The sequence below is a fragment of the Festucalex cinctus genome, chromosome 15 (assembly GCF_051991245.1).
Source record: "Festucalex cinctus isolate MCC-2025b chromosome 15, RoL_Fcin_1.0, whole genome shotgun sequence".
NCBI lineage: Eukaryota > Metazoa > Chordata > Actinopteri > Syngnathiformes > Syngnathidae > Festucalex > Festucalex cinctus.
The window spans coordinates 18,815,578-18,838,994 of record NC_135425.1 but is presented as its reverse complement, the minus strand read 5'-3'; the positions used below and the strand labels follow the sequence as shown (position 1 = coordinate 18,838,994).

At 40.6% G+C, this 23,417-nt stretch overlaps 2 protein-coding genes across 3 annotated transcripts; one reads left to right on the top strand and one right to left on the bottom strand.

Moving 5' to 3' along the window:
* Nucleotides 1-917: 917 nt before the first annotated feature.
* hspa5 (heat shock protein 5) lies at nt 918-5,310 on the bottom strand. The gene is made up of 9 exons (XM_077497034.1): nt 5,142-5,310; nt 4,481-4,650; nt 4,172-4,403; nt 3,891-4,028; nt 3,708-3,820; nt 3,237-3,627; nt 2,927-3,164; nt 2,658-2,825; nt 918-1,835 (listed from the first exon to the last, which is right to left on the bottom strand). The coding sequence occupies exons 2-9, from the start codon at nt 4,603-4,605 to the stop codon at nt 1,279-1,281; spliced, it is 1,962 nt and encodes a 653-aa protein (XP_077353160.1). The 5' UTR covers nt 4,606-4,650; nt 5,142-5,310; the 3' UTR covers nt 918-1,278.
* Nucleotides 5,311-6,542: 1,232 nt separating this feature from the next.
* golga2 (golgin A2) lies at nt 6,543-22,107 on the top strand. 2 transcript variants are annotated; one of them, XM_077497033.1, is made up of 28 exons: nt 6,543-6,705; nt 8,798-8,947; nt 9,330-9,398; nt 9,829-9,969; nt 10,450-10,496; nt 10,592-10,655; nt 10,746-10,805; nt 11,022-11,102; nt 11,468-11,506; nt 11,592-11,654; nt 12,690-12,783; nt 12,879-12,985; nt 13,103-13,161; nt 13,316-13,457; nt 13,565-13,654; nt 13,773-13,880; nt 14,575-14,662; nt 14,807-14,949; nt 15,025-15,243; nt 15,327-15,440; nt 16,074-16,298; nt 16,368-16,467; nt 17,570-17,661; nt 17,745-18,015; nt 18,866-19,027; nt 19,099-19,205; nt 20,591-20,771; nt 20,843-22,107. In XM_077497033.1, exons 1-28 carry the CDS (start codon nt 6,658-6,660, stop codon nt 21,067-21,069), a joined length of 3,291 nt encoding a protein of 1,096 aa, XP_077353159.1. In that variant the 5' UTR covers nt 6,543-6,657; the 3' UTR covers nt 21,070-22,107. The 2 variants fall into 2 exon arrangements, with proteins under 2 accessions (XP_077353159.1, XP_077353158.1); XM_077497032.1 differs by having other exon boundaries at nt 20,840-22,107.
* The last annotated feature ends 1,310 nt before the right edge of the window (nt 22,108-23,417 follow it).

Genomic DNA, 23,417 nt, shown 5'->3' with positions numbered 1-23,417 from the left:
TACAAAAAAAAACAAAAAAAAACAAAAAACTGTTCTAATCGTTCAAAATAAGCACACAAAGTGGCGAATTCATAGCGACAGTCAAAAACTATCGGTCGACGTTTATTTACATATTAATGAGCACTTCGACTTAATAGGTTGTGAACGGAAACTGGTGACACCTAATGGCCAACTTGGTCACCTACATGCACACGAGATCATCTCCATGAAATGTCTCTTAAATAGTCAAGTTGGAGGGAAGGGAACCAAACCAGATTTTATGAAGTTCTAAATAACATTTGGATCTCAGAATCATTAGAATGATGGCAGATGTGTGCTTTATGTAGGACCAAGAGTATTTTAAAGACTAATTAACCATTTTCAACACTAAAAAGTTCATTTTTTGGTCCAGAATTAATTTGATAAATTCATTTTTATGAACAATTAACACCTTTAAAAACATTTTCCACTTGCTGTTGACTAAGATGACATCAACTGTGCTGAGGAAATAAACCGTTTTCAGGGTTTGGTCAAACTGAGCCATGATTGGTCATTAACCTATTTCCTCAGCACAGGTGATGTTATCTTCAGCGGATAGCAAGCAGCAAAAGTTTTGAAATGTATTTTTCATGAGAAATAAATCACATTCCCCTACAGACAAAACATCTTACTGCTGTAAATGGCTCAATGAGTCAAGTATCCCTTTAATGAGCTGGAATTTACCTGTTCAATTCCACCTTTTTTTCCCCTCCCTCAAAAAATATTTTAATATTTAACATCAAACTGTGTTAATTTTGAAAAGATTAACCTTGCACTCGGGGAGTGTGCATTAGACCGAGTAGAATATACTCACGCAATTATTAATTCAATATTTCACATTCATTGCAGCCACAGTGCCGCATACATGAACTTAAGAGTAAATAAAAAGTGGAAGCAACTTATTTTGTATCAAACATTTATTTCAATGTCTTTCCAGAAATACAACAACCAGATTCAATAAATAACTTTTAGCCTTGAGGAGCCATTAGGCAGCCTATCAATGAACAGCAACCTATTCCCTCCCTCCCCCCACCCCCTTACTGCTACTACTACGTGATCCCCATCATAACTGCCTGAGAACAGCAGCAGTGAGCCTTGAGAATCCAGGCTGTCAAATCTCCGCCCGTCAGCGAAGAGAACACCTAACGAGCTGAAACTCGCTTCAAAGTCTTTCGGAAGATTCAATATGGCCGCCCCTCCCTCTTACAACAAGTCCCATCAGTCCAATATGTACAGCAACATTTTGAGAGTGGAGCCCACTTACAACTCATCCTTGTCTTCAGCGCCCTCTGGTGGCACGTCACCCGCACTTCCATAGAGCTTGCTGATGATGGGCTGCACCACCTCCTCCAGCTCCTTCTTCTTGGCCTGGAAGTCTTCTAGATCGGCCTCCTGGTGCGATTCCATCCACTCTATTTTCTCCTCCACGGCCTTCTCGATGGTCTCTTTGTCTTCGTCGGACAGCTTGCCGCCAAGCTTCTCCTTGTCACCGATCTGGTTCTTCAGCGAGTAGGCGTAGCTCTCCAGCTCGTTGCGGGCGTCGATGCGCTCCTTCAACTTCTTGTCCTCGTCGGCGAAGCGCTCGGCGTCGTTCACCATGCGCTCAATGTCCTCGGGCGTCAGCCGGTTCTGGTCGTTGGTGATTGTGATCTTGTTCTTGTTGCCCGTGCCTTTGTCCTCGGCCGTGACGCGAAGGATGCCGTTGACGTCGATCTCGAAGGTCACTTCGATCTGGGGGACGCCGCGTGGGGCGGGAGGGATGCCCGTCAGGTCGAAGGTGCCCAGCAGGTGGTTGTCCTTAGTCAGGGGACGCTCACCTGAAAAAGAGAATAGCACAATTGAGATGTTTCGAACTTTGGATGTAGCATATGCTAATTAAAAAAAAACGGGGGGGGACAACCTGTTGTGACCTCACTAGTCTAAACATGACATTCTGATTAATATTACATTTGTGGAATATGAGTTATTAAGCAAAATCCAGTTGTTTTTAATACATCTCTGGTGGCACCCATTTTGCCACTTGCTGTCAACTGAAGATGACATCACAGTTGCTCAGGGCTCAAGCAACGACCAATCACAGCTCACCTGTTTTCTGAAGCTGAGCTGCGATTGGTTGTTACCCCAGACCAGAGCAACTGTGATGTCATTTTCACGCGGCAAGTGGCAAAATGGCCGCACCCTGAGATGATAAAAACCTGCTTAACTCATATTAACCAGAATATGTTGACTTCCCCTTTAAGGGAATACTTGACCCATTTTCAGCAGTAAAAAGTTCATATTTAGCTCACAATGAATTTGATAAACTTAATTTTAATACCTTTAAAAACAATTTTTCAACTTGCTGTCCACTTATGACATCACCTGTGCTGAGGAAATAGGTAACGACCAATCATGGTTCAGTTTGCTGACCAACCCCCCCCCCCCCCAAAAACAGGTGAACCATAATTGGTTGTCATCTACTTCGTCAGCACAGGTGATGTCATCTTAAGTTGACAGCAAGTGTAAAAATGTGTTTTAACTATACATGAAAAATTGTGAAGTTATCAAATTAATTCCAGACAAAATATTAACTTCTTACTGTTGAAAATGGCTCAATGAGTCAAGTATGCCCTTAAGGCTATTTTGCGGGATGCCTTTACCTTCATAGACCTTGATGGTGACAGTCGGCTGGTTGTCAGAGGCCGTGGAGAAGATCTGAGACTTCTTGGTGGGCACCACAGTGTTCCTGGGGATCAGCTTTGTCATGACTCCTCCCACAGTCTCAATACCAAGAGTAAGCGGGCACACGTCCAGCAGAACCACATCACCTGAAAGAAGATAAACAACAATTAGTTTAATTTCATAAAAAAAAATAAAATAAAAAAAAAGTGCGTTTGTAAACATATCAATGCATCGGGCGCCAGTTTACCGGTGTCCTCCTCTCCAGAGAGCACGCCAGCCTGTACGGCGGCACCATAGGCGACGGCTTCGTCGGGGTTGATGCCTCTTGAGGGCTCTTTGCCGTTGAAGAACTCCTTCACCAGCTGCTGGATTTTGGGGATACGTGTGGAGCCGCCAACCAGGACGATCTCGTCAATGTCGGACTTCTTCAGGTCCGAGTCTTCCAGCACCTTTTGCACAGGCTTCATGGTGGACCGGAACAAATCCTGGACAACACAGTATGTTTTATTAAAAGCTTGTCAGATCATGATCACTCCTAAATAGGTAAAGGAACTTACCATGTTGAGCTCCTCAAACTTGGCACGGGTGAGCGTCTCGGAGAAGTCCTCGCCCTCAAAGAAGGACTCGATCTCGATGCGGGCCTGGTGCTGGGCAGACAGCGCGCGCTTGGCTTTCTCCACCTCACGACGTAGCTTCTGTACGGCGCGGTTGTCGTTGCGCACGTCCTTGCCCGTCTTCTTCTTGTACAGCTTGATGAAGTGCTCCATCACGCGCTGGTCGAAGTCCTCGCCTCCCAGGTGGGTGTCGCCATTGGTGGCCACCACCTCAAAAACGCCGTTGTCGATGGTCAGCAGGGAGACGTCGAAGGTGCCGCCGCCCAGGTCGAACACCAAGATGTTCTTCTCGCCATCCTTCTTGTCCAGGCCGTAAGCAATGGCAGCCGCAGTTCTGCAAGGAAGGATGCCATATTTAAGCACAAAACAGTAAAACAAAATGGCAAGGAGATCATATGTCAACAAAATACTTACGGCTCATTGATGATTCTCATCACATTGAGCCCGGCAATGGTGCCAGCATCTTTAGTGGCTTGGCGTTGGGCATCATTGAAGTAGGCAGGAACAGTGACCACGGCGTGAGTGACCTGAGGTAGAGCTTTTGTTACAACATTGTCTCTCATGAGTGTTGCAATTCATCTGTCACTTTTAACGAACCTTCTTGCCCAGATAAGCCTCGGCTGTCTCCTTCATCTTGGTCAGAACCATGGCAGAGATCTCCTCGGGGGCAAATGTCTTCATCTGACCACCACCGATGTCGACCTGGATGTGAGGCTTACTCTTCTTGTCATTCACCTGAAGAGGACCGTAAAATTTACTTATTTAGCCAATGAAAGAAAAAAAGGTATACACCAATATTAATAAGTATTTTATGGTAATAAGTACATTTACTCAATTATTGCATTTCTGTTTAGTATGTATCAATTATATCACAATACCTGGAAGGGCAGGTACTTGATGTCTTGCTGCACGGAGGAGTCGGCCCATGCGCGACCAATCAACCTCTTGGCGTCAAACACCGTATTCTCGGGGTTGGAGGTCAATTGGTTCTTTGCGGCATCACCGATCAGACGCTCGCCCTCACTGGTGAAGGCCACATAGGATGGAGTGATGCGGTTGCCCTGGTCGTTGGCGATGATCTCGACACGGCCATTCTTGAAGACGCCGACACTGAAAATGGGGGAGGGAACTTTCAATATTAGTATTGTATTTATTTTTAATAATTCATTTAAAAGCATCCATCTTACCATGAGTAGGTGGTCCCCAGGTCGATACCGATGACAGTGCCTACATTCTCCCTCTTGTCATCGTCGTCAGTATACACGGCGCACAGGGCACAGGACAGCGCCGCTAACAGCCACAGAAGCTTCATTTTGGGTTGTCTATTATTGCTCAAACGCCTTGAGAATGAACTAAGCTGTAAGGGAGGAAAAAAAAAAACGGTGCCTTTGTTAATAATGACGTAAGCCCTTGTCTGCCAAGTTGTTCAAGTACGTTAGCCTCTTGCCGCACTAAAAGGTTCGAATGGTGCGACGGGAATCTCAAAATCGACTTAAAAGTTCCCAGAATGTGAAATGTGTTGCGTTTTAAAACATTTTCACTGCCATAGCCACCCATTCTATTTTTTTTCCCCTCTAGGCCGGTAGCTAGCTAAGCGGTTAGCTTGTCCGGCAGACTGAAAATGGGTATTTTCACATAAAAAACATTGCTAGGTTTTAAAGTGTCAAAACCGAATCAAAATAGAAAAAAACAGTTACACCAAACTGCAACTTGACACAACAGTTATTTAGGATATTACAGTACACGTGTAACGTTGTCTTTAGAGGTAACTGTATTTGATTTGGAATAAATTAGACATGAAGTAGCTTGTAATAAATAGTAATTGCTCAAATAAACAGGCGGACATACCTTATTTGAAGGATTTGGGGTTATCTTGGAACGTCGTCAATAGATATCGCTCGTTGTGAGTTGAAATTGTGTCTGAATTCTTGTCAAGTTGATGTGATACTAAATGAATTGAGCGATGCCCCTATATAATCCGTCACCGCTTCCCAATCGTGGAGGCCAGCGATTGGCCAAGAGGCTGCGCGTTGGAAGGCGCCGATTGGTTGCTTTTGGCACGCTGGCCGCTGATGATTTGCACACAGCACAGTTTTGTGACGCTATGACGAGATCGCCGCTGATTGGCTGGAATAGGAAAGAGGTTCGTGCAGTTACACGCCACTCATGATGACTGGTTGAGTTTTTCTTTTTTAAACATCAAAGGTTGGATTGCACCTAGGTTATAACAGATCTCCCTCTCGTATCGTTTAAGGTTGACTCACGTTAACTCACGCAATGTGAACATGTCAGTTAGTGTACTGTAGATTATTTGTCAGTGTATTTTGTTGCATCAGATTATTTGTATTGTTGGGTAGTTACATCAGTCGCATTTCTGTCACTTTGAAACATTTCTCAAATCAGAATTGAATTTCTCAAAACTGCTTTTCCAATTCTTACATCATGGTGTCACTTGTGCGCATAAAAAAACAGTTTCTCCATTCTTGGTACAAATTGCAAATGCTTTGTCAAATGATTATGTCCAGTAATTCTCTGCTGTTTTTCCACATTATTGCTTCTGTCAGTGTTCATCAAAATGTATTATAAGGGATCTTGGTTGAATTGTCTCACAACCCTGGCATGTTCAGTGACACAAATATTTAATTTTGCGCGATTTACTAAAGATTTTGAGAAAGAAAATTGCTTTTGCAGAGGAACCACAATGTTTCACTATTAGTGCGAATTGTTTTAAGAAATGCACATATTGTTTTGAAAATTTAAATTCTGATCTGAGAAGTGTAATGTACTAAAGTGACTCAGAAAAACGGTAAAGTCAAAATCAAAATGTGAACAGGTCACGTCAAACAAAACTGTATTGATATTATTTTATTAAAACTAGGTCAAGGTTGGATAATGGCTGCCAAAGTACATCCTTTATAATGACAAATTATGACAATAAATACAGCATGACTACTTCTATGATTCCTTAACCCTGTGCATAGAGATGTGACAAAAGATATCATGATGATCTGCGTTGAAATGTATTACTAAACATGTTTTAATTCCATCGATAATAAATGACTTGTCTCTATAAGTTTTCTATGACGCAATTTACAGACTTCTGTCATAATTTTAAGTGGTACATTTTATTGCATAGATAGATAGATAGATAGATAGATAGATAGATAATTTCCATTACTCTAAAATAAACGAAGGGTCAATCTAACCATCCGGTTATTATTATTATTATTATTATTATTATTATTATTATATTTTTTTACCAAACGGACTTAAGTGCGCCCTCTAGAGATCAGGACCGCATCCGACAGCAAACTGATGACGTGGTTCGTCCGTCCTGGCCGTTGATTTCCAGAGCAGCAGCAGGATGGCCGACCATAGCAGGCAAATAAAACTCGCCGCAGCCAAGAAAAAGGTACGATTAAATAGATTCTTTGGACTGTCATTTAAAGCTGCACTTGTTTACCTTTATTGCGTGCTGTTTTATCACAATTGTGGTATCGCAACACGCCTTCCGACCTCTATGGCCGACGCTTGTCCGGCCTCCGTCGGTCGTCTACTGCATCGATGCGCAGGAAAGCCCGGTGTTTTATTGAGGCCTTTACTTTCTAAGATCAACTTTTCTAAATTGTGGTTATTGTTTTTATTTCCAAGTGACCTCTTTACCACGCGACACCATCTGAACAGTCAGCGATTTCATTCTTTAAGGTGTTTGAGTTGCTTTTCAGCTGACAAAATAAAATGTGTATTACGTCGAAGCGAGACGTGCTAACTTGGCTAATAAGAAATTGGCAAAAAGGTAACTAGTAACTATGGATCACGGTGTACGAGTGCCAGCGTGTAATTGTTTTGTTTTTAGGGTGGCCTTTTGTTACTAAGTTGGTCGTAAGTTCCAGTAAGACGGATAGAATGATGGGGAGTGTTTTGACAGCTGACAGCCCCTCTTCCCTGTCCCGCGGTGTGTTTGGCTTTATAGGCGTGTTTGCTCGTTACAATATGGCCTTTACGATGTACGACGTTACATTTTAGGAAGCTACTATGTCGACATTTGCTCAGAACAGCTATTGTAATTAATTGTTACTAACATTTAGCCCCGAGGTTAAGTATTTTAAAATGACATTTTTTGAAAGAAGAATTTCCCAGAATTCCGTGCGGTTTTATGATGAATCCATTATGACAAACTTATTAAAGACCAAAAAAAAAAAAGTGTTAGTATTGACAACTTTTAGCATGTTTGGCTTAGCAAAGACCGACAAGCTAGCTTTTTGACTGAGTTACTTATGCCAAGCTTCATTTGAAACATGATCTACTTGAGGAGGTCGAACATTGTGACTGGGTTGGGTGCATTCTTTCTTGCATACCTCTAACCTTGAGCTTCCAGTCGTATCAGATCCTTCAAAATATAGGATAGTATACATTCATTCTGTCACAACTAGGGACAATTACAAACATTGCAACACAACAGAAACCACTGGTAGAATCAGGTAGGAAGCATGGTTAAATAAATCAAACTGTGGCAACTGTTAGAACAGAAAAAATAATTCAGTAAATAAGAGCGAGGTACAAGCAGTAAAACTAATACAACAGAGTTAATGAATAAATCAAATATCAGATGATACTGTTCAAATTATCTCTATTCACCATGAAATAATTTTAAAATTATTCAACTCAGGTCTTCTCCAGTTTGTTTAATTGTAAAATAGATGTTGGGAGGTAAGAGAGCTTGTAGTGCACGTTTTTGTAACTACTCGCTCTATAATGTCTCCTAGATGGCAAGGGACAATTCCAAGCTTACATCACAAGTCAAAATGGCGGTTAGCTCTGTGAAAGGAAGCTCTCCGCTCATTGAATAGCATTGGACATTCGATCGTAGTAATTTCATTGGTGAGAATTTCAAAATGTAATGAAATGTCGTTTGACTACTATCTCAATCTGCATAGTTTATATGCTAGTCACAGGCAAAAGCAATACAATCCGCCTTTTGTTTTCACCGTAGAAAGGATGCATTTGCATTATGGATGTTCAGAATATTCAATAGCTTTCTACTCTGAATAAAAACAAAACAAAACACGAGCAGGTTCCTCTTCCTCTAATATTCTGTGAGCCAGGTTTAGTTTTATCCAATTTTGACAGTAGAAGTGGGATAATTTTCCTTCCAGTCACCTTTATGGCCTAACACCAAGCGGCACACAAAACGGCTAGTGTGTGAACGAAGTGCAGTCTTTGAGCCAGTTTTCCCCATAATAAATAGATCATCATTAGGATGCTTTGGTGAGTGGTAAAGCTTTACCCGTACCGATTTCGGGTTGTTGAGCATGGGACATACTCCTGTCACGTGTGTGACATTCTCACGTCATTCTCTTGCCGGCTTGTGTGTGATGCAGTACGTTTGTCTCAATATCTCTGAGACGGGACGTGGAAAAAGCTGAACTACTTATATGCTGACAGAGCTAAGGCACATTAAATAACATAATTTATTAGGTCTCGATTTGTCACATTTTGCTCAGCTCAAGGAGTTCCAGCAGAAGAGCACTCCAACCAGTGTTGGAGGAGAAAAAGGAGGAGTTCTAGGCGATGCAGGAGCCAAGAAGAAGAGGAAGGTTAAAGGACCCAACCAGTACGATGCACCCTCGATTGACAGAAATTCTCCGGACAATGTAAGCATGGTCAAGCAATGAGCTGCTGCTTCTGCAAGTTTTTGGAGGAAAAAATGCCTCATGAAAATTCTAACAGTCTACACACACAAGATAAAATCTGATCATGTGTTTTGCTTCTTTGTTTGGCTTTTTTTCCTGTCATTTCCAAAACTTTTAAAATTTTATTACTATTAATATTATTTTTACTATTATTATGTTATAAAGACTATTATTGTAGTTCCTAACATTTTATTCAGCAACGTTTTGATAGGCATCAGATTTGTTTTTTTAAACCCTTATTTCCTTTCTGTGAGCAATCTTGAAAATGTCTTCCTTCTATACTCGTTTGTCATTCTTTTCTAAAGATTTCCTCTCTCCTTCCATGTCTCCCTCGTGTCTGTAGTTTGACAATATTCTCAAAGCACTTAGTCAAAGCAATGGAGTAGCCCTGCCTGCATATGGCAAAAGTCAGGTGAGCTCTATCTATCCTTGTGTCTGCTCTTCTTTTTAATGCTTTCCTAACATCTGTGTCCTCCTACTACTCCTGCTCCTCCATGTGTTTATGATTGAAGTGCTCGCATCCCCATTCTGACCGACTTCTTTAATGAAGGGCTTTTAAGTTCGTCACATGTTGCAGAGAGCACGTGCCCAGCGTGAGGTCTTTTTTTACATGTATTTCTCCCCTCTCCTACCATTGTTTGCTGAGCATTTCATATAGCATGCTTACTAGAAATGATACAGTTTGGATGATAGTATTTTCCACAGGCTTCTCAATGCTTGCTTGTCTCATTGTCTTTCTTGATATGAATGCACATAAACACATAAATGCCTCGCTGTTTTGTCCTAACTGTCAAGTCTGTCATAACACTTGTGTTTATACTTATGTGTACATGCCACCTCAGACCGTAGCCGACGTGGCGACCATCGCGTCCCCGGGACACCCTCCCAAGGCTGAGCTTGACCAGCACTCACCCCTGTCTAACGCTACTAGTACTAACACCGCTACTAACCTTCAGAGTGGACACCACACTGACATGCCTCAGGTGTGTCTCACTCCAACTCGATTCCTAGTTTCTCTGCCATATAAACTCAGCGTCATTGCACAGCATGTGTAATATGCAATTTTATTGATTTAAATGATTGCTTACATTATGGTAATGTTTTACTTTCTATTTGCACGTTTGTCGCCAACAAAAGTTCAGTTTTGATCGGTTTGGTTTATTGGTTAGTTGAATTCATTGATGTTGAATCTAAGTTGTGCCAAAAGTGTTTATAAAAAACAAACAAAAAAACAACTCAGAATACTGACACAAAGGCAATGCTTGACAACAGCAGCGTTGACTAGAAGATAGTGTTTAAAAAATAATCTAACAGAATAGAAACAAAGAAATAGTTGTGCTTGTTGACATTTTTTTTATCCGAGCATTTACATTTGGATGCAGTTTTATTTTTGGAACGTGTCCTTTGTTGATGTTTCTGTTTGATCTTACGCTTCCATTTTTCTTTTTTTTTTGTCTTTGCAGGACTACCCTGACACTAATGGCAATGAGAGTTTATCAGAGGAAAATAGGTAGGTTGGCTCATTTTGCTCAACCTGCAATTGTACGTGAAGAAAAAATATATAAATAATAAATATATGAGTGTACTGCATATGTTATCTTGCAGACAGCTGTCTTCCACAGAGAGCCTGCGACAACTGTCTCAACAACTGAACGGCCTGGTCTCTGAAGTATGTTGCGGCAGTCTTTGATGAAAACAAATCCGACTATAATAACTGAGAATTTTTAAAAATGAAGTTCATTCATTTTTGTGATTTCAGTCATCTGCTGCACATCTGAATGGTGACAGTGCCCCGTCCGTTGGCGAGAGAGAATTGGACGTATGATACAATGCTCATTATTTTTCCCACTCACCCCATTGGTCACTTTTTTTTTTTTTGCACCAAACATAAAAGATGCTATTGTTTGCCCTCGTGCTAATCATTTACAAATGTTACTCCTTCCCTGTCGTATCCATTTTATTTGTCTTGTGCCACAAACACTTCCTTTCTTACGTTTTTTTTCCCTCCCTTTCCCGGATGCATGTTACACGGTAGAGTCGGAACCAGGAGCTGTCTGCTGCCCTGGAGTCCAGCAACTTAACAAACTCTCAGCTCAATACCAAGCTTGACCAGCTGGTAAGAAGCTGTGCGTGTGCGTGTATGTTTGTGAGTCTTTGAATGCCACAAGTCAAGTCAAGTCATCTTCAATGCACGAACTGTATTGCACGTCAACGTCATAGCACGCCACCTTAAGTATCCTCACTAAATGGTTACTCATGCATGGAAGTCGTGCAGTTTTTTTTCCCCCCCATTACTGAATGCATTTCTGTAAATTGTAACAAAAGTGTACTAAGTATTTATTTATTATTATATTTAGCTCAACAAAAATGCCCAAGTGTTTGATGTTTTGACATGAACTTATAAACTTTTTGTCTATGATGCAAAGGGTGGAATTGTGTCACAATGCACCGATGATAGCTTGTGTCCTTTTGCTTTATCAGGCACAACAATCTCAGGAGCTCACAGATCAGCTGCAGAAGGTCTTTCTCACCACCTGTTGATCTTCACTCCTGTGGCCCATCTGACTTGTGAACATTGGTGACATTTTTATTTCTGTTCATTCAGGAGCGGAAGGAATTTGAACAAAAGTTTTCCAAAGAGCAGGGAGCCATGCGGGAGCAATTACAGGTATATCCTCATACTCGTGACATGTTAATTAGACCTTTGTGTTACGTAACATATAATACTATATGGATTATTTCTACACTCGAAAAGACACCATTTCTTAGTAGTCTGTAGTGCTATCCACTTAAACACGAAAGCTTTAAATAAATGTCTCTGGTAACAGGTCTTGTCATTGGATTGTTGTCATATATATACTGATATAAAGAGGAAGTCAACCCCAATTATTATTTTTTTTAACAATATGGTCTGTGCACCCCCACTAGTCTAAACGTTGCATTCTAATTAATATTGCATTTGTCGAATATGAATTGAGCGGCAAAATCCACCCACTTTGATCTATCTCAGGATGCGGCCATTTTTTCCCACCCGTTGTCAACTGAAAGCTACATCACAGTTGTTCAGTGCTCAGGTAAAAGACTGATAACATCTCATCTTACAAATGACAAAAAAACAAAACAGATGAGGCGTGATTGGTAGTTATCTCAGCCCTGAGTAACTGTGATGCCATTTTCTGTTGACAGCAAGTAACAAAATGGCCGCCCCCTGAGATGGATAAAAATGGGTGGATTTTGCCGCTTAATTCATATTCCACAAATATTAATCAGGTTACCGAGTTTAGACTAGTGGCGGTGTATAGAGCATATTGTGAAGAAAATCTTTGTGTTGACTTCCCTTTTAACAATATTAACATGTTTCGTGATAGATGTCATGACCACAGACTGCCTGGAGAGTAGACCAGGCATCTGTGCTCCAGTTGATGCTGGAGTTTAAAGAGAAAATATTGTAGCATTGTTTGTAATTGAGAGAAAAAAAAAACATTATTAATGTAATTATTATTGCTATTTAATTTCTGGTGTTCTAAATGAACTGAGCTACGTTAGGGAATACAGAAATTTGTCTATGTTCTAACTGTAAATGTATCTGCATTTATTTAGTGAGTAGGCATGGCTAGTTGGAAGTGCAATTATTCTGTAAATGCAGTGATTGATGAAGGGGGCATCACACAAAACATTGTACTCTATTTGATAATCTCCCAAGGTTCACATTCAAACGATTGGCATACTGGTGTCGGAGAAATCTGAGCTACAAACCGCACTACAGTATACACAACAGGCTGCACGGCAGAAAGCAGGTGGGTGTGATTCAATGTTGTTTGACTATTAAAAAATACAAAAAACGATCCCTAGTTGCAAGTCCCTTTTACTTTCAATGTGATTGAATGTTCAGGAGAAGCAGAGGAGCTGAATAGCCGACTGCAGTCAACAAAGCAGAGAGTGTCGGAGCTCGAGAGAACGCTGTCATCCGTATCGACACAACAAAAACAATTTGAAAAGGTGGGAAACAGTGAGAAGGCGAACGCAAATGGCCGTGGATCAGCATAAAAAAAAAACAATAAATGCTTTTCTCCCGAAAGTTTTGTGACTATTTCTTCTTTTTCTTTTTGTCTCCAGCACAACAAAGAATTAGAAAAAGAAAGAGACGCCCTGAGGCTCGAGGTATTTCGGCAAAAGTAAGTGAGGTCTTCGGTTGTTTTGTTTTTTTCCCCAGATAATGATTTTTTTTGTTTTTGTTTTTTGTCTTCATCACAAAAGACCACCAAGAGAACGAAAAGCCGCGCACAATCTTACATTTTTCATACATATTTTTTTTGCATTTGTTTCCAGCAATTTGAGTGACGAGTCCAAACAGCAGAGTTCGGAGCTGTCAGAACAGCTGAGGCAGAGATCGCAAGAGACGGTAGCATTGCGACTGGAGGTGGAGGATCTCCGCAAGAGGCTCGAGATGGCCGACCTCATGTTGCAGCAGGTCAGTTTATGTATATACATGTGACCTTGGTCATAGATTAGAGTTTGTTAAATCATATTTGTGTTTTACGCTTCTCTATCGCTGTGTTTCTATTTTTGTTGGCACAGTGCTCCACTCAGTCGGATCCTAATAGTGCCAACCAGCAGATCCAGTTACTGCTGGAAGAAAAGCAGCAGGTGGAAGTACACAATCACCAGGTTCGAGCAGACATTGATTATTTATTGTGGACACCTGCAATATGTTTTTATAAAAATTGCTGCTTTTCCTTTTTCAACAAATTTGACTTTTAACCCCTTGTTGTTCATCATGCTATAGCTGATGGAGTCGGTTGCCCAGCTGAAGACAGAGCGGGACTGTTATGCAGAGCAGATCCAGGAGGGGGGCCGTGTTTGGAAGGACAAAACAGAGCAGCTGCTAACACAAGTAAATCACGGCAAGATTTCAAGCAGACCTTGTGCATTTTTTTCCCCCTCACAATTTAAAACCGGCATCATTTCAAAAATGGGCAGGTAGCAAAATATATATTTGTTGGTAAATGTCATACTTGATGAAGGGGCAGTTACTACTGAGAGCCAAATATATATATATATATATTTTTTTTTAACAGTGTAATTGTAAATGCAGCCTTCCCGTGCCTACTCTGGGCTTCATTCCTCTCTCATTGGATCCCATGCAATTATAAACAATTGCCAGTAATATGTTGCTCTGTGTGTAAAATGACTCCACACACCAGCTTGACTGGTCTACATAAATATCTTTTTTATGGCAGACAATGCCTGTGTGCATGCCAAGAGTTATATGTGTTCTAAACACCACAGAATGTGTGATTTGCGGCCATTCGATGGGGAACTTTGACTCTAAAAGTGCAATACATCAATATTGGGACGCTATATATTTTTTCCACCTTTTTAGGCACTTTTCGTAGCTAAACTAATTACTAGCAGTCAAACCATCCATGTTAATTTAGCCGGTGTCCCCTTAAACCTGAGAGGATCATGTCAGAATCACTTGCACGTCCACAATTATGAACCCGTTTTACATAAACGACTATTGTTGAAGTACTCAACACAAACAAATCATACAAACTAATGTATGCATGTCCGTGTCCATCTTGAAGGTGTCGCTGGTTGCAGAAGAGAGGGACAGAAACATCGAACGAGTCCAAGAACTTGAAGCTACAATTGGGGAGTTAAAAAATGCTGCAGGTAAGCTAAAATATATCGTTAGTCCTTGGTTTGCTGTTGCTTTGTTCTTACGGTGGCGACATACTTCGAATTTGGAACATGTCGTAATTTATCACTAAACGACACAACTGTGACAAAAGTTGTTTTTTTTTCCATCTCTTCGAGCATTACTATCACAAGAGAGAGAAGAGCAGAGTGCTGCCGAACCTCAGTCCTCAGGCCCTTCAAACAGCGAAATAGCTCTACAAGAAGCACTCGACACTCTGCAAAAGGAGAAGGACTCACTCAATGAGCAGTACCAGTCGCAGGTGCACCGATATGTTGTAAAATGTCTCCCGGAAATGTTTCCGGGCGTCTTTTAGACAGCATTTTTCTCCTTCTAGCTGCGTGACAACGAGCAGCTGAGCCGCCTGTGCTCAGAGCAAGAGGCGCGCCTGTCAGATCTGGAGCAGCAGGCGGAGAGCCAGGCCCAGGAAGCCGACGACCGCCGCCGCATGCTCGAAGACGTTCAGTCAGACAAGGCAACCATCAGCCGCGCTCTCACGCAGAACCGAACGCTGAAGGACCAGCTTGCTGAGCTGCAGAATGGCTTTGTTCAACTGGTGAGTTTTGGAATTTTCATGTTCAAGAGAGAAGTTAGTTTCCAAGGTGAAAGTGAAAAATGTTTTTCTCAATTTTTTTGCAGTCAAATGAAAACATGGAGCTGACCACCGCCATTCAGTCAGAGCAGCATGTTAAGAAAGAGCTGGCACGCAGAATGGGCGAGCTACAAGAGCAGCTGCACAATGTGAAAGAGCAGGTTCGGTCTTCTACGTCAGTGTTTCACAATCTTGATTGAGCCAAGGTACCTTATATTTACATCATAAGGATTTCACGGTATGCAACCAAACAAATTTGCACAAAAAAAGTTAGTTACAGTATCTCACAAAATTAAGTACACCCCCCACATTTTTAAAAACTTAATAAATGACACTTTGCGACAGTGTGAACAGTTTGTATAAAGGTGTAAATTTATTGTCCCCTCATAAGCCCGTACATAACTAGTGCTGTCACTATCAAATATTTTTAGAATTGATCAATCTATCGATTTAATCAACTAATTGTATATTAAAGTGTGTTACAAAAGCATTTTTTCCCCCTGATTACTGTTTATTAGCCAGTGATGGTGTTTATTTCGTACTTAGCTTTTTCCCCCTCATTTTTTGCCTGTGGCTCGTTAAGTGTGACATGGTTGCAGGTGTGAAAGGAGATCAGGTTTTAACCGACCCCATTAAGTGAAATTGGGTGATTGGATAACCTAAAGGTCTACGTCCGTTGTACTACTATTCTGCGAAACAATGGTTGGGAGTCACTGTCCTATGTTGTTTTTGTATTTCATACCAAACATTTATCGCAGATGATTTTGCTAATTTCGGGATTCTCCTACCACCAGCTGGAAGAGAAATTGAAGGAGGCTCAAGGCCTGGCCGAGCAGAGGGACCAGGTGGCGGCCCACCTGCAACAGTACAGCGCCGCCTACCAGACGCTGGTCTCGGAGAGAGAGCAGCTCCACCGGCAGTATTTAACGCAGAGCCAGCTCATGGACCGGCTGCAACATGACGAGTCCCAGGGCCGCGCACAGCTGGAAGTCAGCCAGAATGAACTGAAGCGAGCGCAGGTATGCGAGCATGTGCCTCCCCCCCCACACTTCTTCTCATGAAATAATGAAACGACTGACCTTGTTTAGGAGCATTTAGATCATTTGGTGAAAGATAACGAGCATTTGAAGGCTGAGGTGAGGGAGCTACTCAACAGTTCAGCTCTAGCCATGGCGCCCAGAGATGAAGGTTTGTCTCTTACTTCTCAATGTCATTTTGTTTTGAACATAGGGGAAAAAATAGAATTTTTATACAGTGTTCCCTTGTTTATCGCGGGTTCACCTTTCACAGCCTCGCTGTTTTGTGGATTTTTCAGTGTGCTTTTTTTTTTTTTTTTTTAAACGGCGTGCTTTTTTCTTTGACCGTATCTCTCGAAGCCTACGTCCAACCGGGGACATATGGGCATCCGCGGCTTCGTCTTGATGAGACCTTTCCAACTGTGTTTGTCCCGTCGCGCCACGGCATTGCATTCAGGAGATAGAAAATATATACTGTGATGTATAATAAATAAATTAAAAAATATATACTTTTAATGGGGGGAAAAAAAATACTATGAATGAAAAAACATTCATAATAAACAAAAAATCGTATACATGAAAAAATATATACTGCACTAAGTAAATTAAAAGAAACATACTTTTAATGAAAAAAATGAATGTAAATATATGATGAATGAAAAAGAATTAATTTAATTAAAGTAGAAATCATACCAAATTTAAAAACAAAACAAATAATAAAGGAAAAAATATATATAATTAACAGTATTTTATTTATTTTATTCTTTTAACTCATTCACTGCCAGTCATTATAGAAAATTTTTACATTTCCAATACTCACGTGATATTCCATTCGATAATTATATATAAACCGAATCTACCGAATAACATAATAGACTCCCTACTTTTTGTCCCGTCCCGTTCTTTTATAATTGACAGCAGAAAAATGTAGGTTTGCCAAAATACAGCCATTTCTCCCATGGACTCTGAAACTGTGTTTATTTCCTATAAAATGGGGCAATGATGTCATCTACCAGTGGTTAGGCATCAGTAAAGTTGTTTCCAAGTTTGATATTTACAGTGGAGCATGCTCAGATTCGCCCCCATTTAGCACCGCTCTAAAAAATACAATTGACAAGTATACTTGTCAAAGGCAGTGAATGAGTTTTAAGTAACGCGTATTTCCATTATCACGGGTAGTTTTTGGAATGTAACACCCGCGATAAATGACGGAACACTGTGTATCATTAGCAGATTCTCTGTAAAGGTTTATTAACATCATTGATGTTGCTCAGGAGACGGAGTGGAGAGCCAGTCACCTCAAGAAAGTGTTCCAGAGTCATCCTCAATCATCATCCCACAAGACTTTGAGAGCCAAAAAGAGATGGTGAGAACAATATTGCCATGTAAGAGCCGTTTATGTGGGCTTGCATTTTCGACTTTTGTGACCGATTTTCACCTACTCCGCAGGAGCAGTTCATTCGCGATGCTTTGGCTCATTTGGAAGCTGAGCGGGACGAGGCCAGGAGGCAGCTGAGGGAGGAGCAGCGGCTCCACGCGGCCGCAAAGCACCAGGCTGCCGTGGCTCTCAGCCTCCAGCAGCACAGCTACAATGGGCGTGATCATCACGATCACCATCATGATCACGATCACCATCATGATCACGATCACCATTATGATCACGAGCATGAATACACTCAGGGCCAACATAGTCACTGCGAACACAATCACCAACATACAGGTGAGAAAAGATGCATTTGTATAGTATGATTGATTGTTTTAGTTTTGTTGTCTTTAGTCCCTCCTCTGTGGCTCCCTATGGGTCTCTTAAAAAAATAGTAGAAATTATTATTATTTTTTTATACATGTTTTTTTTTTTAGATAAAATAAATTAACGATTGAATGAATACTCAACAATTGTCAAGAGTCCAAATTGTCAAGATGTTAGAAAAAAGTGATGAAAGGTAGATGGGGAAAAATAAAAATAAAAATTTCCCAAAAAGTGACCATAAAATGTCCAAATAGGAAGAAAAGTAGAAAATTTGCATAAAAATTGCAATGAAATTGACAAAAATGCCAGAGAAATGAATTAAAAAGGCGGAAAAAAAATTCAAAAAGTAACCATAGAATGTCCAAAACAAAAAAAGAAATCCCAAAAATGACCATAAAATGTCCACAAAATTGCCAAAAATTCAGAAAATTGATAGCAAAAAAAGGAAAGCGAGGCAAAAAATTACCACAATATGTCCATAAAATTGCCAAAAACGTCAGCAATTTGACAGAAAGGCAAATGAAGTTATCCCCCTAAAAAAATAAATAAATAAATCCTCAAGTGAAGATGAATCTCTACTTATACGTATTGTACATATATTTCTCTGTTCTGGTCCAGCTCTAATTAATGAGCCTTACATACATTAGACTAACACTAACTCACTGTTTCATTCAACACAATGTTCAAATGTTTTGCGGCTCCAGATAGATTTCTGATATTTAAATGATATATTCTGATATATATATTTTTTTTGGGGCGAAACTTCCGTGATGCGTTGCTTTAAGTCTGCTAATGCGGGAGAATGAACTCTTGTGCCCAGAAGCAGGAGTGCCAGTGGAAGTTCACCAGGCGTTAGAGACGGCAATGGAGAAGCTCCAACAGCGCTTCACCTCGCTCATGCACGAGAAGGCCGACCTGAAGGAGCGCGTGGAGGAGCTGGAGCACCGCTGCATCCAGCTGTCCGGCGAGACCGACACCATCGGTGAGAATGGAGGTTTGTTCCCCATGCGAGAAGGTGAAATCGCTAAAAGTTGTCGCTGCTTTGATTTTCAGGAGAGTACATTGCCCTGTACCAGAGCCAGAGGGCCATCATGAAGCAGAAGCATCAGGAGAAGGAGCATTACATCAGCATGCTGGCTCAGGACAAAGAAGAAATGAAGGTACTGATGACAACGTCTCCCCGACCGATTAATTGGCCTTCAAACATTGGCCAATTGGACGATTATTTTATCCTTAAAACGTTATCAAAGAAAGCTGAAGTTTCCGACGCTGTGAAAGTACCCCAAATGCACCATTTTGCTTGCGTAGCATTAGCAACTAGCAAGTGTGTAGCATATGTTATGTTGTCCGTAAGCGTCCTTTAATCTATTCAATGACACTTCAGTTGGAGTTACCTATGAAACTAAACACGACGTTAAGAATCACATCCACTGTATAATTAAACACAAAACATGCTTTGTTATTAAAACATTGCTTGCCTAGCGCTATTGTGAAAAGCGAAAGAAGGCTCCCATTCAAATGCTAACAGGAAGTTAGCATTGACGTCGGGAGTGTTTTTCCTTAAGATAATTAATATCTACACACAAATCTTGTGAGAACACACACCCACAGGTGAGATAACACTACGCAAAGGCACAAATTCTTCCCAATGTGTGAAAAACAAGTTATTTTAATCGAATTAAATCGGAACTCTCTTCTGTACTCACACGCACCACACTGCCCCCGAGAGGCCAAAATGCACAGTTTCAGTTATTTTGTTCATTCTATTCTTATTTCACTTTCCTATTGTTTTATTTTTGTCATTGTCCTTTGAAGTTATATTTGAAGTTGATATTTCAGGGATTCAAAGACTTTTTTTTTTTTTTTTGTTTTTTTCCCCCAAAATTCAAGGACGTTGTCTTAACACACATTTCTTCACAGACTTGTGAAACTAAACACAAGATACAAATATATAAAAGATATACAACAACTTTGTATATTTTTGGAACATTTTTGATAAGGTTATACTATGGACTTGTCATGCAAAGCAGAGAATCTTAACTCATTCACTGCCAGTCATTATAGAAATTTTTTTAATTTCCAATACTCACGTGATATTACATTCAATAATTATATATAAACCGAATCTACCAAATAACAGAATAGACTCCCTACTTTTTGCCCCGTCCCGTTCTTTTATAATTGACAGTAGAAAAAAGCAGGTTTGCCAAAATACAGCCATTTCTCCCATGGACTCTGAAACTGTGTTTATTTTGTATAAAATGGGGCAATAATGTCATCTACTGGCGGTTGGGCATCAGTAAAGTCGTTTCCAAGTTTGATATTTACAGTGGTGCATAATCAGATTCGCCCCCATTTAGCACCGCTCTAAAAAATACAATTGACAAGTATACTTGTCAAAGGCAGTGAATTTAATAGTGAAATTTGTGCATACGTGACACCCATTGAAAATGATGGAGGGGAGTAATTTTATGCATAGTACATATTGTTAAATAATCGATAGATTAATTTTACCGCATGTCCAAAATAACTTCCTGTCTGGCAGGCGAAGCTGGCGGAGCTGCAGGACCTGGTCATGAGGCTGGTGGCAGAACGCAACGACTGGTACGGCAGATACGCCGGCGCCGTCGGCGGCGTGGCTTCGGCCAACCCCGACCTCCTCCCTCTTGGCGAGGACCACCGTCACCCCGAGCACGGGGACGACGTCGGTGCTGGCGGCGGAGCAGGTGCGCGCCAGTCCGCCTGGATTCCAGCTCGGAAAAATTTGCCCCTGAACGTCTCTTTTGTGTCCTAGAAGCCATGGAGGTCATCTCCCTCTCCGAGCCCACCGCTGGCCAGGAAGCCCCCTCGCCCCCCGCCGAGCCCAAGGAGGACGGCACGGCGCGGCAGATCATGCAGCTGCTGCAGGAGATCCAGAACCCGCAGGGGCCGCCGCGGCCGCCCCCCTTCATGGGCGAGAACCCCTGCATCCCCTTCTTCTACCGTCCCGACGAGCAGGACGAGGTCAAGATCCTGGTGGTGTGAGATCGCTTAGCCGTATATTTGACAGCAGCCAAAATGGCCGCCGCCTACTTTTCCCCTACGCTCAAGTGCAATAACAGGGCCTCGCGTCTCCTTATTTGTGACACATCAGGTTTGAATGTATACTTATCCAAAACTGGAGGGTGCGCTTGTGTGAGGCGGGGTCTCATGTATAATTTTGTAGACTTGATGACATAATAGAAGTTAATTGCACTAAAATGGTTTGTACAAAGCTTCCGGATGACAGATCCTATGACGCCTATGCAGCTGAGGATCCCATTTTGAAAGGAATGAGTAGGTTGGATGTAAGAGTTTGAGTTACTAAACCTTTCCCGTCACATTTTGCCAAATTTGTGTATTATATTCAATCATCAACTGTATTGCTCATATTGTACTGGGCAGCCATACAGATCATGTCCCATATCAAAGGAGGTTGCGTTACTTCCTGGTTTCCTCATCTTTTCATTTGTTTATTCTGTTACTTTCCTTCCAAATCCAATTTTCTTCCACCATTTGACGACGTAGATCTTTGGGAGCGGTCCAACTATATCAGGGGTGTCCCATAGTTTCTGGTCGCAATCTATAATATTGTGATGGTTTGACTTTTAGCTTGTTTATTAAATTAAAGTTGAAGAGTTTCGAAGTGGCTCTTCAGTTTTTTCTCTATGCCAACAGTTGGCACACCCCTGATACTTATCTATACATTTGGGTGGTATCTCTACACTGTTACTTTGAAAGTGAGGAAGGAGACTGAGTGATCAAACAAGTTGAGTGGGGTGTATATACTGTAATTGTGTATCATATTGTATATTGATGTGGCTGGGTATATGTATGTATGTGCAAAAGGTGACGTTTAGTGACTGACAGGCTGACATTTAATACAAAGGAAGACAAAAAGAGAGGACATATACTATTTATTATTATTTGGAATGATTTAGTGTCTCAACCAATCAGTTTTGGATGTTGAAGTAGAAGTGAACTGATTTGCTGGCTTGGATTATTTCCCCCTTCCCCATACTGAATAAAACTGATTGAGCAACATCACGTGAATGTGTTTTATTTTCTATTCACTTGCAAAATGTTCTTAAACATATATGGTTAAGAAAGATGCCACCGTCATGTGAAATTATTGATTAGAAACTAATCTTTGGTCCAGTACGAAATGGTTGTTTTAATTATTACATGACCACTTGACAATTAAAAAAAATAAACAAAAACAAAAAAATTTGTAGTCTTTACTCGTGTACTACTTTTACTATGCAGTACTGTAGCAGAATGTCTCGGGCTGAATAAAGTTTACCTACACAAAATTGCACTTTATTTGAAAATTGATGAATGGAGCTGAGTTACGAAGTAAAAACTGTGCAGTCCCAAATTTGTTTTATACTCTTAAAATTACTTTTATGGGCAATGTCGGTTATCCTAACGTGAAAGTGAATTCACACTGTAATGCATCATTGTTCCACTAGATGACGCTAATACGCATGTACCTTCCATCTTCTACTTGGTTATGGACGAGCATAATTGTAAAGTTGTCCGCTAAATACAGTACTACATACAGTTTCTTCCTGAATTGGAAAACAACATAGGCACCATTTATTTTTGGTTGTTTTGATGAAAAGCAGATAATGTACCATAATTATTTATTGCAATTGCTCAGCTTTATAATCAACTATATACTTACTAATTTTAATATTTATTTTGTTGTCAACATTGCAGTATCTGGAAAACATTTCAAAAGTATTTAAGTACTATTTAAGATTAGGGGTGGGAACCTCTGGGTACCTCACGATACGATATGCGATACGAGGCTCACAATAACGATTATCTCGCGATATGATGGTACTGCGATTATGGATATATTGGTCAGGAAATAAATCCACGATAATCACGATAAATCTACTCAAGACATAAACTGATGTTTTTTCAATGACAAAATAGTTTATTTTCATACCATCACTGAAAAAAACCCCCATTAAAACTGGTGTCTTCTTCAGAGTGAGTAATTTAGTGCATTTTTTTTTAAACAAATACAAATGTCTTCTCAACAGAGAACTTTCTGTGAACAAATTTGTGTCTTTCTTAAACACTACTGTCATACATGCCAGTCAGTTACATAGTCAATTGTTTCATTTTATACATTTTGAATAAAATTTAAATGAAATTTCAGATATTAAATCGATATTAACATTGCTCAGAAATTGTGCGCTTCAAAAAGTAGAAAAATATGTTTTAAAACTAACATTGACGATATAATACACATTTTTCATAGAAACTTATGCAAAACTGGGTCACTCGCTAGACAGATAAATGTCTTACACAAGTAAAAGTAAGCTCATGCTTTTCTTTAA